General features: G+C 28.4%; 2 protein-coding genes across 9 annotated transcripts in view; one reads left to right on the top strand and one right to left on the bottom strand.

The window, feature by feature from the left end:
- Nucleotides 1-1,986: 1,986 nt before the first annotated feature.
- LOC132940198 (probable arginine--tRNA ligase, mitochondrial) lies at nucleotides 1,987-6,115 on the bottom strand. The gene is made up of 7 exons (XM_061007659.1): nucleotides 5,987-6,115; nucleotides 5,767-5,910; nucleotides 4,985-5,301; nucleotides 4,057-4,886; nucleotides 3,503-3,630; nucleotides 3,161-3,312; nucleotides 1,987-2,624 (listed from the first exon to the last, which is right to left on the bottom strand). The coding sequence occupies exons 2-7, from the start codon at nucleotides 5,830-5,832 to the stop codon at nucleotides 2,399-2,401; spliced, it is 1,719 nt and encodes a 572-aa protein (XP_060863642.1). The 5' UTR covers nucleotides 5,833-5,910; nucleotides 5,987-6,115; the 3' UTR covers nucleotides 1,987-2,398.
- A 247-nt stretch (nucleotides 6,116-6,362) lies between these two features.
- Nucleotides 6,363-21,196, top strand: part of LOC132940196 (phosphatidylinositol-binding clathrin assembly protein LAP) — a 31,372-nt gene continuing 16,538 nt past the window's right edge. For 7 of the 8 annotated variants that reach the window (XM_061007651.1, XM_061007654.1, XM_061007652.1 and 4 more), the window contains exon 1: nucleotides 6,363-7,011. In XM_061007651.1, the coding sequence (XP_060863634.1) occupies nucleotides 6,882-7,011 (130 nt within the window). In that variant the 5' untranslated portion in view covers nucleotides 6,363-6,881. The remainder of the gene's footprint in view (nucleotides 7,012-21,196) is intronic. The other variant, XM_061007650.1, reaches the window with a different exon arrangement.

The following is a 21,196-nucleotide window of genomic DNA, read 5'->3' as shown; positions in this document are numbered from 1 at the left end:
TGAGCGTCTGAAATTTATATTTTTACAACATTTGATATTTACTCGATTTCTCATGTAACAATTTTCTTATTTTATTGTAATTAAAAAACGAATGACTGTAGATACTTGAAAATTTCACTGAATGTTCATATTAGCATTTTCTATACACCATAAAATGTTGAAAATATTTTGACTCTTTTTGAGCTGTTTACGGACATTGTCAGTTTTCAATTTTATTAGTTTTTTTTTCTATAAATATCAATAAATTGTTATTTGTTGGGTAAAAAAGCGTGAAAATTTAATATAAGGCTCCTGATATATCGTTCTAATAGCAGTTGAAAAATATTAAAAATACATAGGCACAATTTTTTTTTATAAGCATTTAAAGTTCAAATTTTGACAACATTTATCAAATTTATAATTTATTAATAATTTTGTGGTTAAAAATTTATAAAATGTTTAACTTTTATGGCTAAGGATTGAAAATTTAAAACAAGGCTCCACGTAAATAGGTTATATATAAATTACTTTATTCACAATAATATCATCAAATATACTTGGTAAAATCATAGGCTGACTGACCGTTTTCGCTCAGAATCGTTTTTCTTATACAATGATATTATATCATTGAATTCAAATTTAACACCATCCATTACAGTGACCCACTTGTAACCTACTGTACAGCAGAGCGACATCCACTTATCCACCTTTTTATATATAATTTGTGGTCACTTGCACTAAACGTAAAATATAATACTGAAAATTTATATTAAATTTTTTGGAAATATTCAAAATAGCCAATTTGTAAATTAGTATATAAGAATTATTTTGATGGTAAAAACATTTTTTTAAGTCAAGTAGTTTATATTTTAAAATTTTTAAAAATATTATTTTTGTGAATTACCTAACTTGAGTATATTTTTTAAATTATTTACTAACCATATCATTTTTAAAATTTCTTTCATGAGTTTAAGTAGCATCAATTATTAACTAGTTAATAAAAATATCAAAAATTGGGCTTCTTACATTGTTAAAAAAATTTTCCTTTACAATTTTTATAAGAGGTATTTTTACTATACACCGCTTCAATAAACTGTATAACTTGAATTACAAAACCATAGGCGTGTCAACAATGACAACCTAGGGTGCCTGGGCTGCCCCTGCAATTTTTGAAAGGTGCCAGTCAACCGAGTTTTAAGTCAGAGGGGTTACAACTTTTATTTTTTTTTAAAACTTGATTTTTTTGTGGGTTTTGTTATAATTACCATTTACTTACAAAGATTGATTTCCTGACTTCCGAAATCGGAAAGACCTACTATAAAGACTTTAGACAGGCGACGACGGTACGGTACGCATCTAGGTATTATTGATATTATTGTTGTATTATTTTTGATTTGTAGCTAGGTGGTGTAATCCATACTATTTCTGAAGTTACTGTAGATTATTATTGTTAATAGATAATTTAGACTTTTTTTTAAAATCATATAAATATTTCATTGTGGAGGGGGGGGGGCTTAAAAAAATACGGCATTTGGGTGCATAGGGCTTTTTTCAGTTCACTATTAGATAGGCTGCCCCTGCCGATGAAGTCTAGTCACCCTTATCTACAAAACCATGTTTGTATACCATATTTTGTTCACTAGTGTGTCCTCTTAAGAATAAGTGTTTTCAACAATGAAATGTTTAACAATATACGGTATGTATAATATTATTATGACATACATTATTTAGTACTTAAAGATTTTATTTTATTGTTTAATGTCTGGTTTAGAAAGCATTTGCACTCGAAATACAGGTGAATGCAATTTACCATAAAATATGCATTAGTAAATATGTTGTAATTGTGTAAATGTACAACACTTGATGGCTGACACACACATGTGCATTTTTAAACTATTAAATATCCATGAAAACTTTTAAAAGTATAGATGAGTGATGAAATTCAAACGTAGTTAATTATTTAATCAGGTTAAAAGTGTGTTAACTCACATATTTTATGAAAATATGAATTTTTATTTTTATGTTTGGCAGTTTTATAATGCATTAGTAAAGCTAAATAAGGTATTAAAATTGTTAAGAGATATTACATCAATACTTGATTGCAACTTGTAATTTAAAAACCACAATTATTAAAAAATACATTTTTAAAAAAATTATATACAACTAAAATCTGTTAACAGATTACTGGATCTTACTAACTGAGATAACTCGTGTGGATAATTATGGTTATCTACAATCCATGGAGATTGAAATATCTTAGATTATTCATAATAATCTATAGTAATATATTTATAGTAGGTTATAACATTAAATGAGAGTTTAAGGAAAAACTATTATTTATTTTTATTCTTTACATTTGTACAGTGGAACAGAAATTACTAAGTAAAATAAGTTAAAATTACATGATGGTGATTTGAAATCACATACATTTTAATGGTACTAATCCTAAAATTTTCATTCCAGAACTTAGTGTCTCTCTAGCTCTGCAAAATAACAAAATTCTTTGCTGAGCAATGGTACTGCTAGAATTTTTAACATTTAAAACTTTTAAGGCTTTGTTGATGCAATTGGATAATCGAAATAAATAGTTAACTAAAATACATGCTTCTAATTCTTGATTAGTTTCAGTTAATATATCTTCAAATCTGAAAAAAACAAATTTATATTATATTTTAATTAGTATACAATTTTATTAGATGTACAGTGATGTAAAATGGTATAAACTTTAATTTGTAATAATTTTCAATAATTTAAGGAGATTAGAAAGGGTGGTTGACTATTTTTTTGTCTACTTCATATCCAATATATTAATTCTATTATGTCAATTCATAAGATTAATAAATGCAGATTTTAGTTTTTCATGAGACTTACTTGAGATCTACTATCGTATATACTACATTTTTGATTTTATTTTAAGTCTCAAACAAACAAATTAAAACAATAGGAATATTTTAAAATTGCTGCACTCAACTTGAATTTGAGTCATAAAAATGAAAAAAAAATTCAACATTATGTAGATTTTTGACAAAAATTGTAAGCATCAGTAATTATTTTTAGAACCTACATCATATCAAAAAATCGATTGACATATTGAAAATATGACACTAAATGACAAATGTTATTACACATAATACTTATTATAATAATTAGATCCTTATTTATATTGGTAAAAATAACTTACCGACATATTTCTAAAATTAAGTCCAATGCGACAGTTTCAGTAAAGCATTCTGCAATAACTTCATCTGGTAAGGTTATATTGCAATTAACTTCTTCTAAACTTATTAAACGGCAATGGGTATATTGAAGTTTAATGCCAGTATCTCCATTTACCTAAAAATAAATAAATAAGATATACACAGTACTTCCTAATTTGGTGTAATGATTATTATCAATGATACATTATAAAATATTTTAACATTTGACAATATTCTTAAAATAACTGATTAAATACTGAACAAATTAATCCATAACTTAAACCAAACTTGGTCAGTTGACTCAAATAAAAATTAAAAATAGATACCTGTAATGCTGACTCCCAAGAAAAATTGTAATCTTTTTTCCGCTTTTGTTTTAAATCATTTATTATTATAGCAGATATTCCTAATACATCGGCTACTTCATCATCGTCCACTGAATTAATTTTTGTAGCTGAAAATAATTAAAATAAATAAGGGATGATAACAATAATAATAATAAAGCATTATTATTAGGGCTCGAGACTCATTGCAATAACATTATTTTAAACATGCAATTAAAATTACAAAAAATACTCTATAATATATAGATAACAAAACCGGAAAAACAGGAATAAAATAAAATGTTTATGAATATGCCTTAATATTATAATAATAATGTTGAAATGATTAAATATGTTGTATATAATGGCTTTTTTGTAAAATATAATAAAATATGGATAAATATGCAAAGTTAATTTTTGTTTTTAGTTTCAACATTGAAAAAATTAATTTATATCTTATTTAGAATATTTTACAACCATCACAGGAAAACATACATTTGTATAAATAAACAAATGCAGCTAGTCTCAAACCCTAATTATTATAGATATGTACCAACTTTCAGAATATTTTCTTTTTAGGATCATAGTGGATTTTGCCTGATTTAGAAGTTGATCTAATGATATTCCCTGGCCTTTCCTTGAGCTCATACCATGTATCCTTCCAAATGGAATGTGATGCACATTTATATTTGAATTAATTTGTGCAATTAAGGATTTCAGTAAGTAAAAATGTTTGCTTTGAGTATTATCAACTACATAAAATAAATCTTCAGAACCATAATATTTGTGGCGTCTAAGAGCTGCAGCGATATCTCGTGTTAGGTATAATGTAGAATTATCATTTTTTAAAATAGTGATTTCTTGATTATTAGAAAGCACAACAGTAGATCCGTCTTCTTTAAGTTTTAATAAACCAATTTTACTTAGGTGTTTTAGAACATCTTGAATTTTCTCTTTTGAATATTTTGATTCCCAATCATATTCATCGAAGACTATTCCCAGTCTCTTATAAATAACTTCTAATTCATTAATAGTGATGGATCTAAATTCATTCCATAGGTTATTGATATCAGAAGTAGAATTACCACATTCTAAATCATTGAATATAGATTTGGCTTTGTCATGAATGCTCGAGTCATTTTTTGCCATTTGATTGGCTAGTATGTATGCGTTGTGTAAAGATTCTATTGTCATATTGTTTTTAGATATATCTGGTTTCATTTGTTCTAATCCTAGTAGAGTATAACCAAACTGAGGTCCCCAGTCACCCAAGTAGTTAATACGTACAACACGGCCATCAATAAAATTTCTTAAGTTAGAAATGAAGTTTCCAATAATAGTTGAACGTAAATGACCAACATGAAATGGTTTTGCAATGTTTGGAGAACTGCAATGATTGAAAAGTGTGTTAATTTTACATAGAGATCAGTGATTGAAAAGTCATTATATTTTAAATACACATGGTGAACTAAACTTACCAATTACCTAAAGTCAATGATGCAAGGTTTAGAATTCTGCACACAATGTTGACGAGTTATACCAATATTGTTTTTAAGTATGTTGTTTATAAAATCATATTTATTTAAATGTATTATTACATGGTAAGGATTAAATTGAGAAGTTGTTATTTCATGACTTGGTATTTTAAAATCTTTTAATGAATTTGTTCCAAAATGTTTTTGAAGAATATTAAGAGGCATGTGCAAACCAATATCATTCATAGAATTTCCTTTTCCTATTTTTAGATTAGCAACGAAATCATTTACTACATCTGCTGAATTTTTATTAATTGCACAGGCAACCTGAAACATTTTAAAATCAACATTTTAGTAACCAAAATATCTATCTAACTCATAAGAACTATCACATTTTTTAAAAATCCATTAAATTAGTATTTTAACAAATTATTATTTTTACAATAATTTTAACAATTAAAAGTTGATATTATTTTTGAAACTTTTTACTTAACCGGGCACGGCTTTTTTTGGTCAAAAACATATTGGTTAAATCTGAATTGGGCAGTAGATTTCCGTTGATATAGATAATTACAAAATTAAAATAAATATTAAATAATACAGACCATGTAGATTGTAGGTAGATAATTTAGTGTTATGTTATTTCTATTGCTTAATAAATAGATTAAATAGATTTGGAACATACTTTTATCTAAATATTAATTAGGTATTCTAAATGTACATTTTTTCAAACAATGATTTTATACAATTGATTCATTTTTTATAAATAAAAGAAAAAAAACATTTAGTTACCTCTTCCGCTACATATCGCTTACACAGTCGATAATTGGATCTAGACAAAATAGCTGTTCGAACCATCGTTATGAAGTTTTCTATTTAAATCGTCTACCTCGAGATTATGTCAGTAAATCTTCTATTGACTATTTGACTATTTTACTATAACACAATAATTTTTGTCCGAAACTCAAAAATACCAATAAATATTAGCAACCAGTTGAAGAAATTTACTAACGTGATTACGTGAAGTACTGAACTAGGTAGTCTGAAGTCGATCTATCGGAAATTCGGAACTCGGAAGTCGGAAGCGATTTTTGTTATCAGTCAGGCGGGAGATGAGTGATAACAGTGATGTTGAATCGGGGGTGGGGAAAACTCGACCATGACCTCGTGTGCGCACGCGCAGAAGGTTCTGAAATATTATTTTTGCTCCTGCGAACGGGTGCGAAAGTGTTAAAAGTTAAACCCCGCCGCGCCGCCGAACAGTCGCAGACTACAGTGGCCAGTGACTAGTGAGACACTGGGACGTAAGTCGCGAAATCTCGTATCGATACCTCCTCAAATAAAACTTTTCGCTTTCCGTCCTTTTGTACACGTCCGTTTGTGGGAAACAGGGGAAATTATTGTTCGTCCGTTTGCGCCGTACGAAGACGACGGTCCCCGACGATCGCCACCACCACCGCAAAATTATATGCGATCTCGTCCACAGATGACGAGGCGGCTGCGATCTACCGGCCAAACAAATCCGACGACGGTCTTATTGAACCGTGATAAGTAGTTCGTGTGCGTGTGCGTGTGTGTTTTTTCATCGCTGTCATTATTATTATTATCAGGAACGTCGGCGACAGGCTACTGGCTAGCAGACTGAGACGGCAGTGCAGTCCACCACAGACGACGTTAGCTAGGATTTCGAGTCTCCCCTTTAACCGCGCGTAACGGTGGAGGAAAAAAATCGTCTACGTGCAAAATCGTTCGCGAATTCGTTTCCGGGCGTTTGAACAGGTAGATTTTTTCTCCATTACGCTCGTTAAAACCGCCCAGGTATATAGTCCGCCTGGCAGTGCTAAACGACCGGAGAGAGAAGTAGAAACGAAAACCGCTCACCGCTCATACGCGAAAAATCGTCTGCGATGGCCGGTCAAACAATACAAGATAGACTGCTGGCTGCCCGACACAGTTTAGCTGGACAAGGTCTGGCCAAATCCGTGTGCAAGGCCACCACCGAAGAGCTGATCGGACCGAAAAAGAAACACTTGGACTGTAAGTGTATACTTGTTACTAATATTATCGTCGAGATTATTATTATTCATTATCTAACGTGAACTACAACTCGAAATAGTAAATCATAGGTAAATGTCGCGTTATACGTTATCGAGTGCAATACAACTTAAATATTGCCCAATTTCCCGAAAACTATATATATCTATACAAGGATATTCATGTGTGTAGTAGTAGCCAGTTGGTCTTTTGGTAATGGCAGCACAATGTTCTTTTAATGATTTTTAAATCCATATTATATTATTTCACCCTAAAATGCTGAGATATAACTAGAATATTATTGATGTATTATTGGTGTTATATAATATGAAATATATAGTTATTAGCAGTTATTAGGTTGATACATGATTTATCAGGTGATTTATGAAAGTAACATGGTTACTAGCATGTTTAAAATGTTTTATTTTGTAAAAACACAAGGTTATTATTTAAGATATAGCTATGCATAACTTGGTTGAATTGTTAAAATAAGTTAAGTTGAGTTAATTTAAAATATACCTTTTATATTATGATATCACTTAAAAATATTGTTGGAATGTCCATAATTTAACCTGAATCTGTATCTGAGCATATTTTAGTAAAATTTCAATAGGTACCTACTCTATTCTTCATAATAATCTCGATAATAACTATGTTTTATGCTCAGGTTTATGTGAAAAATAGATAAGCGTCATTAGCTTTTTCAGCATAGGTATATTAGTTAAGTAGGTATATAGCCATGTAAGTACCCATTATATTTGCTTGATACTCTAAACTTTTATTTAGGTATTAACGGGGGTATTAAACTAATTTTAAACTTTTTATCAATAAATAATGTACCTATTATAAATATATAATTTATTTACATTCAACTAGGTATTTAAATAAATAATATATCTGTGTCTATAATTTATATTTTTTTTCAGTTTTTACTACAATAACATTAGGTAGGTACCCAATTCTAGCAAATTAAAACCAATTAAATAATTATTTTTATTAAGAAGCTATTTAAACTTATGCTTTTTTATATAGATATTTAAAATTCTGCTAAACATCCTAAATGTTGATCACCTTCCTATGACAAAAAACTAAAAAGTTCCATACATTTTATCTACATAACTTAAATAGGTCTAGGGCCTACATATACATTTATTATTTAATTATTTAATTTAATTTATTAGAATCAAAACAGTTTTAAATGTTTTATTGGCCTCCAGTTGTGTTTGATTGGGGGAGGGGGGTTGATCCAATAATGTACAAAATATTGTCTACAGACTGTATTTTGTGCATGTGTAATTTAGTCATAGATTAAATATATATAAAGTTGTTCAATTGACTGCAGTAAAATAATAAAATATTATGTTGTTATATTGTTATATGTGTGAGTAGGTAAGTAAATTTATATACAAAATACTGAAAACTGTAATGTGTGTATCGTAGTTTGAGGTGACTTTGATAATGGGAGGTAAGATTGATTTGATTATTAATTTAGTCTTGTAGTGTGGTTATAATGTTAATATAATAATTATTACAATTATCAGTATTTATAAAGGTCCCCACACACTACAGCGGTGGCGGTGAATTGCTGCAGGACACATTTCGCCGCGGCAGTTAAGCCAAGACAATAGAATTTAACGCCACTGCCCCCTATTTGTGTCAATAGTAATAATTTTAGAGGAATAGCCTTGCTAAACGTGGCCTTTAAAGTATTTTCCTATTCCACATTAGACGGGATTAAGCCAATAGCTGAAGAGATTCTGGAAAATTACCAAAGTGGTTTCAGACACAACTGGCCAACAACAGATCAAATTTTCAAGTCAGATTTTGAAAAAATCGTGGGAATTCAAAAAAAGTGTATATTATTTATGGATTACAAAAAGCCTATAATTTTGTCCACAGACAAAGCATTTTTAACAAGTTAAAAGAATTCAATTTCCCTAACAAACTAATAAAATAAATTGAGGCCAACTTGAAAAATACGGAAATTAATATAAAGGTAGCATTTGAAGTGTCAGGCCCAGCTAAAGTTAATACGGGCTTTAGATGAGGAGATGCACTGTTACCAATATTGTTTAACCTAATATTAGAAAAAGTTATTAGAGATATAAATAATAACAACGAAAAAGCATTGAGAAACTCAAACATAAATATCTTAGCTTATGCGGATGATATAGCAATATTTGGAGACACTAAAGAAGTGGTAAAACGAGTGTGTAGGAAACTCATGACGATGGCAGGGAAGGTAGGACTGAATATAAACGATGAGAAAACAGAGTACACAATGATAAGTTTCCAAGGTAGAGAATGTCAAGCCATCAAGGAGGAAAATTTTGAATGCTGGGGGTATATTACCTTCGTTCTAACTCGTAGATAATTTGTATAATGTTCAGAAGTATTAGCTATCATTGTTAGTTTATCTATTCAATTTTTTAACTGAAATTTCTTTGGTTTATTTTATTTTAGGTTTATTTTAGTATAGTCTATACTTTTGAGTGCATGTCGAAGATGATATTACTGTAGCCAACATGCTTATCTGATGAATAGGTAAACTACCTAACCTGAAATGCTGAAATTGTGGTTATTGATTTGATTTTAACCCAAAGCATCCTCCAATTATATTTTATAATATAATAGTATTAATAGTTAATAGATGTAATAATTTAACTAATCTGTTAGAAAACCAAATAAAATGAAAGCAACTATCTAGGTACATTTTAAATTTATAATAGTACATTTTTGCACTCATATATTATAGTACAGGGATGGCTAATCCATGGCACGCGAAAAGATTTTGTGGGCACGCAAAAATTTTTACTATTGTATAATATATAATATATAGTATTATAGGTAATAGGTAAAAATTTATAATATAACAAAATATAATTTTTTTCATGGCACGCTCTAAAAAAAAAAAAAAGGTAATTTTGGGCACGCAGTGTTCAAAAGGTTTGCCATCCCTGTTATAGTAGGTACCTACTTACAAATTTTAATAATGCCATAGTGTTACTTAATTAGCAATCAGGTATTGTTATTCACAATAATAATTTGGAAATAATAATTGGTACTTGCTCTTATTTACCCTTGTATTTACCTATTATTTAATTAACACCCATCGGTGGCCAACATTTGGTTCATATTTGTAAAATAATTAAAATTGAAGTTTGTAGGGAATATTAATTTTGATAGGTAGTTATAAGAAAACACGCATTTAATCAACAAACAGTTTTAAAATTGTTTTTACTTTTTGTGTCCCTACACATTACAATTTCTGTATTTAGGCTAGTAGAAAAGTTGTTTATAAGTCTTCAGCAACACATTGTTTTAAAAATGTTGAACGTTATCATTTACTCATCTGGTATTTAATAGTTTTAAATAACATTTTTATATTCTATAAGTATTATTATATAATTTTTTTTTCAAGTGTTATGGCGAACTAAGGGGGAAACTGATAGCATTACTTCTCCCTCAGCTATATTATTTATTGTAAATTACGCATTACAACGATATACTACAAAAAGTATGTGTCAATGCCTCGTACTATAGTATCTAAGGATAAAAGTTCCATAGTAATGGATTTATAAGATATTATGGGGGCTATGGTGATTTGAAAATTGTAGTCTATAATATTAATTATTTGTAAAAATAGCCCAAGGAGGTAAAGGTAATATTATTAAATATTACGAAAAAAATCAAATCTTAGGTCTATTTTATATTTATGGAAAACCATCTATTAGGAATATTCTCCGTTTCTCCCTAATATAAACATTTTAAAAACTAAGAAACTTCACATTCAAATTTGGAATTAGATACATCAAAATTATCCACTAAATAATTTACAGTAAAAAAGGGGGATTCTCATTTAAAATACAGAAGTTTGGATCGCCACAGGACACTCCTTAAGTAGTACAAAAAAATTCAAGAATTTGAAAACATGATCTTTGAGTGTATTTGAAAATTCCAAAAATCTGAATTTGAATAAATTCATTATTGAAGGAAAAAATGGGGAATCATACCACGCATTGGTTACATTTATATGAGCTTTTCAGACTACACTTTTCTTAGGATCAGGGTCTGCTAACCTTGAGTCTTGTTCTACAAATTACATTTTTGTTTAACATAGACTTAACTTCAATAATTTGGGAACAACATTTATTTACCTGGTGGCCTTTTTTTGTCGATTATTTTTAATTAACTTAACCTAATTTAAGAACCTATATATTAACTATTTAAGAACGATGTTACAACATTTTTTCTTGCTTTCTTCATTCTTGTAATCTTCTGATGTTCGTAAATTTCCGTTTTTTACGAATATGCGCTACATTTACCACGCATATCACGAATTTTGATTTTTTTTGTAACTTACCTACATATTTGAACAAGTTAAGATCGACGATGCATTCAGAATTTGTTGCCCGGACTTAGTTTTGAAAATTGAAGTATAAATGTCGTTTTTAATGTCCCGGTTTTCCTTTTATTTTTCGTATACGCAAAACAACATAAGACCCAACCTTGTCAGTTAAAGTATGATACGGGGGATTGAGTGAGTTTCTAGATTAAACTAGACTACTAGAGTCTAGTCGTCTAGACCTAAGCTAATATTATAACGGTAACCTAACTTATAGTTTGACAAGTAGTAGACTAGCCCGAACAACAAACTCTGATGGTACCATAATTTTTAACTCGTTAATATACAAAAGTTCTAAAAACATAATTCGAAAAATAAATTGTTAGGTTAGACATAATTTGTATGACATTAATAATCAATAATGTATTTTTTAATTTTGATTATTAGTCCAAATATAGATATTTATCCTCAGACATAACTATAGTATCAGATTTTTATATAACCATGGAAGTGGGCTAACCTTAAGGGGGCTGCAGCCGGTTTTGTCAAAAGTCAAAACTAATGTAGATTTGACCAATCTAAACGTTAATTTTGTTTGTTATAATGTTTTTCAATATATTTAAATTCCGTATCATATAATAAACCTTAATGGGGCTGGAAGGGGCTTCTGTCAATGAAAAAATGACTTTTAGACCAATAAGCTAGACAAAACTGGAAGAATTTGGTTTGACAGATTTTAATTTTGAAAACGGATTATGATTGATCAACATGTTTACTAGAGAATGATCGAGGCGATTTTGAATATTCCAATTATTGTTAGTGTCATAATGAATAATATAAATACAAAAATATGATATTTTTTCGATATTTTTATTCTTGGATATCACAGCTGAAAAAAATAATATTCAAAATCGCCTCGATCATTCCCTAATAAACTTGTTGATCAATCATAATCTGTTTTCAAAATTAAAATCTGTCAAACCAAATTCTTCCAGTTTTGTCTAGCTTATTGGTCTAAAAGTCACTTTTTTTCATCGGCTGCAGCCCCCTGATTTTCTGTTTTTATCTAACACATGCGCAACATAGTATTTTAGACGTGTTTTTTTCCAAACATTCCAATTGAACTAGTGAAGCGATAAGAATTCTGAAAACAGATTTGAATTTGTTGTCAAGTTTCCTTGAAATCGACTTTTCCACATGTTAGATATTATCCCAAAATTCCTAAAAATGTCATATTAGAAAAGAGTATTTAAAAATTGTCGCATTTTAATTTTTGGAGAAGTTAAAATCAAAAAATCAAAAATGTGGGAAAGTCGATTTCAAATTGACTTGACGACAAATTCAAATCTGTTTTTAGAGTTCTTATCGATTCATTAAATCAATTGGTATGTTTGGCAAAAAACCAGTCTAAAATCCTTTGTCGCGTGTGTGTTAGACAAAAACAGAAAATCACTGTATCGAATCCCCTTAATACATGTATATTCTTGGTAGCAGTCATTCCTGGGCGCTGGTACCACCATATATGGTACCATTATATATTTAACAAAGTAATAATTAATAAAATACTTTGATCCTTCAAAGTTCATGAATTCATTGACATTTAAGTGAATTCGACTGTATTTAATAATAATTAACCTTATGATATTATATATGTATACAATAAAATATAAACCAAATGCTTTACAACTTTGTTTTTAGCTGCAAATTAAAGAAAATAATGTATCGTTTAATAAATAATAATATGCATATCTAGAGAGTAAAACTAAATAGCTTAATTAAGCTATTAAATAAATATCTATTACTATTTTTAAATTAAATAATTTACGTCTCGACATAAAGGTCATTAGCTTCAGATATATTCTATAATTTGTTACCACATAAAGTCACGAGGGTATACATTAATGTATTATGTAAATCTTATTTATTAAATATTACCCATTTTCTTAAATTTAGAATACAAGTACACTGTACAGGCATAGTGATAGTATTCTGAAAATTGTCTAATTACCGACAGTAAACATAACGTTAAGTAGTAATTTTAACGAGTGTCGACTATGAATCAAAATGATTTCATGAATTGATTTTTGTAAGGTAGGAATTATTTGCGCAGATTATTGAATTGAGTTGGCTTCGCAACAACATGCTGTTGGGTCATGTGGGTTGGCTTAAAATTGCTGTGACAATTAAAATGTTTAATTACAAATACAAAATGATAAACCGAAACAATTGTAAATAAATAGTTAAAAATAAAAACAAAAAAAATAAAAATAAATATTGTGCATTTAAATTAGTAAATTACACTTATGTGTTTATACAAATACGAGGTAGGTATACCTTTATCTGTATGGTATTAAGGCCCGGGTGCCGGTTTTTAACATTTTCTGTAATTTTATAAAATCTGTAAATTATATTTTAAATTTTAGTTGCCACCAGCTATAGCTATAAATAGTACTTTTCCACTATATATAATCTATTATACTGCCCGATACCTATTTAGGGATGCGGGAGTTAATACGGTGTATTATATTAAGAAAAATGAATTAACAGAAATAATTCTCAGACCTTATACAATTGTCGGATCTTAATAACAATTTTTTTGTCTGAAATAAGAAGACTTTCTACTGGCCGTATTGAACTCTGATTTTTATTTTATTTCAAATAACGATACCTATAATTTGTAAAAAAAAGCTTAAAATTGTATAATTTTTGAAGACATAATTACAAGCCATAAGTTATAAAGTTTGAGATTAAAATATTTAAAAACAGAGTTAAATGCGGCCTGTTAGATAAAACAATTATTAAATTTGGTTGATCTTACTTAAAAGGAGAACGATTTTATGCACTTATAGATAAAAAACTTGATATGATGAAATGGCATATCAAAAATATATAAAATGCAATCCTTTAACTTAATTATATAACCAAAAACTCGTCAAAGAACAATATACATCGTTTTAGTTTTACCTATAAAAGTATAAACTATGTTTTTTGTTATTAGGAAATGTGAATCCACGCCGAGTATTTAGATTAAACAACACACAGATAGGTTGGTATAATGATTAACAGTAATAATAATAATATTTAGACTCATGGTTACAACTATATAAACAACTGACATTCAACATAGGTGATCTATAACTTATACCAATCTACCATAACAAATAACAACAGTTTACATTCTTGGAAACGTATGAGATTTATAACACGTATTCCATAGCTATAGATTCTAGAGCTGTACCTATATTTTCATTTAAAAAAATTTTCTGTATCAATTTTTAATTATTAATTTTTTTTAGTTATAGACCATTTGTTAATTAAACACAAACCACTTACCGGCTTACAATAATATAGTTGGTGTATTATCACTATCGTTATTAATTATTATTTATGATTATCACAGTTTTTGTTATTACTACTAAGTAAGTAATATTACGAATTTTTAATACTATTATTACATAATATGCCGAAGTTGGAAACGTGACTACGGTCTACTAGTAACATCTAATACATAACTTCTGTACAAAAAAATAATGAAAAATTTAATGAAAAGAAAAATGTTCAAACTTACACCAAATTATAATTATCATATTTTTTTAATTAATGGTAAAGTAAAATGTGCTGAAATATGTAGTTAACTTAACTGGCTACCGTATTAATAATAATAATATAAATTAAATATAAAATATCCTAGGCTGACAAACCGTCTCCGCTCTTTATCGTTTTTCACATACAATAATATTATATCATCGAATTCAAATTTAATACCATCCATTACAATCACCCACTTGTAACGTAGTGTACAGCAGAGCGACTTCCACTTACCCGTTTTTTAGACTTTTTTTATAAATGTCAAACTTATTAATCATATTTAAAATGAGTATCAAATATTTTGTATTACATAATCTGGACTGGAATCCGAACTTACCATAATAATATTGTAATACACTAATACACGGAAGACACCAGACGGGTCAATAGAAAAAATAATACTGTACTTACCACAGAATAACTAATAATAATAATAATTCTGTGTACTTACCTACATTTGCTATAAATAAATTACTCAGTGCGTTATTATAATAATAAATAAAATGTAATATATTACGGCGACCCCTAACTATAAAATATAGACTTTGTCACACTGAGTTTTTTTTGGGGTGGTTATAACACATTAAAATAAATTGCGTTAGTTTTTATAATTATTGTAGATATCACAATAACGCATTTAACCCAGTTCCTGTCGATTCTACGTTCTGCCGGACCATAACATGTGGTTGAGCGGCCGAGGTAAATTCTCGATTGTATGGTAAACTCTACAGTGTCAATCAATGACGGATCTAGAATTTTTTTTTAGTTGTTGGTTTTTTTTCAAGTTTTACGACACAAATATTTAAAAACGGCCCAATTTACTAACCTAGATGCTAGGTCAATGTCGAAGCCCTCTGTCCCTCCTTAAATCCGCCACTGAGGTCAGTATATGAACAAAATATGTAAACTCTCCCGGTTCAACATTATGTTTACCTGAAGGAAATGTGTAAACTCTCCCAAATTGTTTTAAATCAGTGTTTCTCAACCTTTTTAAAATTACCGCCCTCTTGAGTGGCAATCAATTTTTTAACGCCCCCCTCCTATGTGACAATACTATAATTAAGAGTATGTGGAGAAAGATAGAAAAGGAGTTGATAGTTAGGAAAATTTAACATTTAAAATTTAAATTTCTTCATTTATTTTTTGTCAACAATCAAAGATAAGTTATTATATAGTTATTAAATGAATTATCAAGTAGGTATGTATTATTTTTAGGTCGCACCATGTACAGCGTTTTTGCGTGAACACGCTTGCCGCCCCTCTATCACCCAAAACTAGTTCACTGCCCCTTGGTGACACTTCACCGCCCACTGGGGGACGATATCGCCCCCGTTGAGAACCACTGTTTTAAATATTATTGCTACACTATGAACCGGCTATTTTTTTAGATAGTAGACCTCTAGTACTCATCAATTTATCGCCCTAACAGATTTTCAAATTGAAGTGTACATAAAAATTCAAAGTTACAATAAACAAAAATAAAATAAGTAAAACAAACCTTAAGTTTTTTGAAATGTGTATAAGTATGTTCGCACTATCATAAAAATTAAATTTGAATGTTTAGTATTATATTTTAATATTACAGCTCTCAGCAGCAAAATGCATTGATTTTTACTATTATACAATTTATTTTTTTTAAATACAATTTCGTACCTATAGTATCGAAGTAGACCCGGGAGAGATTACATGTTCCCATCAGGTAGTACTGGAGTAGACCCGGGAGATTTTACAGGTCATTAAATTCGGGAGAGTATACAATCGTCTGGTTGAGCGTCCTGATTACCCTGACGCGGCCGGTCCCCTTTAAAATAATGCGTGAATATTGGAAAGTGCATCTTTCCCAGCTCAAAATAGATAAGTTGTATATTATTTATTATATATTTATATAAAAGTAATAATATAATATATTTTATAATATAATCTGCAATTTAGCCGAGTTAACAAATTTAAATATTTTTTCCCCAATAATTAGATAAACATGTATTTGCTAATATAATTGGTATGTTGTTCAATTTATGTGTTATGCAATATTTAATATTTATATATTAACAATAATCATATATAGTATATACTATTATATTTGTTATTTTATTGAAATAAATGCTGGTAATAAGGGTTAATCGTGCCTGTTGGCCGTTCCTAGCTACTCTAGTATTAACGTAAATTTTAACTAGGTCATCGATTACGAAGGGGAGAAAACAAAAAATATATGACCTTAGAAATATTGAGTTTCTATTTACCAGTAGGGTATTTTATTAGTTTCGAAATGCATCTTGGCTACAAATATTGTAATATTTGTATAATCTTGTTTATCCAAACACTAAAAAATATCAATCCAATATGAACTTTCTTGATGAATATAACCTTCGATCTAGGCTAAATGTTTTTTTGTCAATAATGATGAATGATGACTATAACGATATTGATCCTAAATTTTGATCGTTTTAAATTTGACTTCTCACCTCAGCTTGATTGATGCTATTATGTGGTACCAAATAATGTTTTTATTAACTGTTATACAGTTTTACTTAATTTAATATGTTTATCATTATCAATTATGTACGTAGTATCCGCCCATGATGAAAAACATTCATAAATGCTGTTTCTAGTATAAAAATGTATGTATATATATATTAAGCTTAACATGTGATGGAGAATCCAATAACTGATTGAAACAATCACTAGCAGATTTAGTATAATCTAATAATTAAAATATTATATAAACCAGTGGCGAAGCCAAGATTTTTATTTTAGTGGGAGGGGCTGATAATGTGTTTATACATAGCTAGGTTTAACTAGGGTCTCCCATAAGTTTAGTATACTGATGACGAGGATTTATTTTAGGTTTTGGTTCCTGTACGGATATACAAATTTGTATTAGCAGTAATTTGCATAGACCATACAAATAATCTTTTAATTTTTTTAAAATGTAATGGTAATGTTGGCTGAAGTCCCCCCCCCCCAGCACTCCCCTGACTACGCTACTGATGTAAAGTCCAAAGTGTGTTTCTATGTTTGAGTATACAATTTGTTAATTAATTGGAAAGTCAGTAGCTCTAATTCGAAATATAATGCACACATAAACAGTATTGTAGTGCAGTTTTTTTTTTAATGTGATGTATAACAAAAACACTCCCCTTTCCCACTATCTAAAAAAAATCGAATAATAAAATCTTTTATTGAAAAAAAAAATTTTGAAATTTTATGAATTTTGAATGAATGGTAGCAACTTCTATTTTCAAAAATATAGCATAATATTGTATAATAATAATTTTCACATTTTGATAATTAATGCTAATCCAACATGACAAGTAATAAAGAACACACTACTCGTTAAAATTGTATGAAATATTATTTTTTTGTTTAATAATATTGTTCAATATATCCACCAAGAACTGCTAGACGCAAATATTTTGTTTGGGCCCATGGTATTTGTAACGAAATTAACGATTCGCTGGGAATATCTCACATATTTTAATTATAACTATAATTTCGTTACCTACCATAAAACTGAATTTATTTATAATTAACGTGTGCATAGCGTTTTATGATGGATATATTGAACAATATCACAAAACAAATAAAAAATGACCTACAATTTAAATGAGTAGTGTGATCTGTATTACTTATTGGATATAAGCATTACTACATTAGTTATCAAAGTATAAAAATTTAAAAATCATACAATTTAACAATATTATGATGTATTTTTTAAAATTGAAGTTGCTTTCATTCATTCAAAATGGTTTTTCTCTTTATTATTAATAAATAACTACAAAATGGTTTTTTTTTGAATTTTTAAAGAAATAAAAAAAGATTTTTAACGATTTTTAGATCGTGGTAAAAAGGGAGGTTATTAATTATATATTACATTAAATAAACTCCACTATGCAATATTTGCCTTATATTTCAAATAAGAGCTACTTTGCTTCCAATCAATTAACATCTAGTTGGTACTTTGGGATCACAAGTTAAAAGTTTCCAGTAGTTATCAGTAATGTAGAAAAAAACAACCAAAATAAATTAAGAAAATAATGTAAATTTCTCCAAATGTTTATATGACCATTTTCTGGTCCATTATGCATTATATAATTTTTTATTCATTTTTAGCTATTTCTTATAAATAGCTTATGTTGAGAAGTTTTTTATTCTATTATTATCGATAAAATAAATTTGCTTTGTCAAAACCCTTAAAAATGTAATACAATGTTCATCATAAGTTGTTAATTCATATTTGTGTTATTAAAAACAAATTTTGTGCGTGAATTCACAATAATTAGTTATGAGCGTTTGAAGTAGGAATGTTGATATAATTCGTCAAAATCACGAATATTGGGAAATTATTTTGAGTTAATAATGCATAAAAAATGTTCTTTTTAAATCTAAGATTTGAAAATTTAATACAAGATTTCTCATAATTTATTTACCCTAAATAAAAATAAAAAGTTTAACGGAAAGTTAAATTAATTTTTTATGAGCGTTTGATGTTCAAATTTGTATGACATTGGATATTTACCCCCGTAGACCGTAAATTAACTATTTATAATTTTCTTATTATGTTGTAATTCAAAAACAAATAACTGTATACTTGACATTTTCACCAAATATTTATTTTATCATTTTTCATACCTAATACTATTTTCAAAATATTTTGATTCTTGTTATTTATAGATAAACATTCAATTTTTTTCTATAAATGTCAATAAAATTGTTTTCGGTTGGGCCTATAAGCTTGAAAATGTGTATAAGGTTCCTCAATAGTTGTTATAAGAGCAGTTATAAAATTATAATAATAATTGTAGTTATTTTGTTATAGTTAAAAAATATTATTCGTGGGTACTTAAAACCTTAAGTGTGTTTACTGTATTATTATATTTTTAATACACAATAACATTTTCAAATGCAATGTCTTCGGTAAAAATTAATTCAACCTACCATAATAATAATACTAAAATAATTTACTTCAATAGCAATAATATTATCATGAAATATACTTATTAATATTGGTTGACAGACCTATCTTCGCTTAGAATCGTATATAATAGTTGTATAACATAGAATTCAAATTAGCCGCTAAACACACATTATCTTCGCCGAAGTACTTAATCGTTTTATGCCGTCACGGCGTCCGATAATTTATATACCCTGTTCATAATAAGAAGCGCCATAGAGTTACGTAACAAAACCGGTTTTTCCCATTATCACCTATGTGCTTCTTATTTTGAACAGGGTATAGGAGTGGTGCACGAGATTTTTGAAAATCTTCAAATTGGGCGTAGAATAGAAGAGGTTGGGAACCACTGCATTAAAGTAACCCACACGACACCTAATTTACATCTGAGCCGGTACCTACCAATTTGTTTTTAGATTTTCTTACGATAGAATTGAAAATTTACGGTTTTAAGGTTTGAATGAGTTAAACACTATAAATTTTATTATATTCATATTATTTTATAAAAAACACTTTCATATCCGAAACTTTAAAGTTGTAATTTTCATGAACTCGTATTAATATAGTAATACGCTAAACACTACCCAGAACTGTTTTTTTTTATAAATTAGCATTGCTTTTAAACACGGAAATAATATAATAATATTTATTTGTTTATCATTATCTTCTGGCGAAATGAACGAACCGAGACGAATGTCCCACACCCGGTTTCTGTATCCTGTCTGTCTGATTTGTTCTCTAATAAATAATAATACATAATAATAATAATAGTAATAAAATATCGTATAATTTAATTTTTAAATATCGGAACGTTATTTAATAAATATCGACTAACATTTATAAACAAATAATGTTATGTGATGTACCTACATTTTACATGTTGTGTGCTGCTGTACTGGTGGCGTAATTTGATTTGTTTGTGGTGGGAGGGGATGCATTTTTGTTGATGAATAGTACCCAAAAAATGTTTTGTATGTATTACAAGTTACAACTTACGTCTTACGAGTTTCTCTCAATACAACCAATGTTCAGATGTGTACAATGCACATATTATGGTCAGTATCACACCAACTGTAATTGCATGAAGGAATATAAAATACAGTTATACTATATTAATAAATTGTCACAGTTGCATACCGTAGTGTAGTTACTATAATCTATTTTCTATATTATATAAAGGTATATTCCTATGTATTATAATTTATAATATTATTTACATCATTACAACACTATTCATTCTGTTATCTTTATTTTTGTATAGAAAATGGCATGTACTATGAAGTAATTTTATCTTGGTTATTAAT

The sequence above is a fragment of the Metopolophium dirhodum genome, chromosome 3 (assembly GCF_019925205.1).
Source record: "Metopolophium dirhodum isolate CAU chromosome 3, ASM1992520v1, whole genome shotgun sequence".
Lineage (NCBI taxonomy): Eukaryota > Metazoa > Arthropoda > Insecta > Hemiptera > Aphididae > Metopolophium > Metopolophium dirhodum.
Note: the sequence above shows the minus strand (reverse complement) of the source record. Positions and strands in the feature narration are given on the sequence as shown.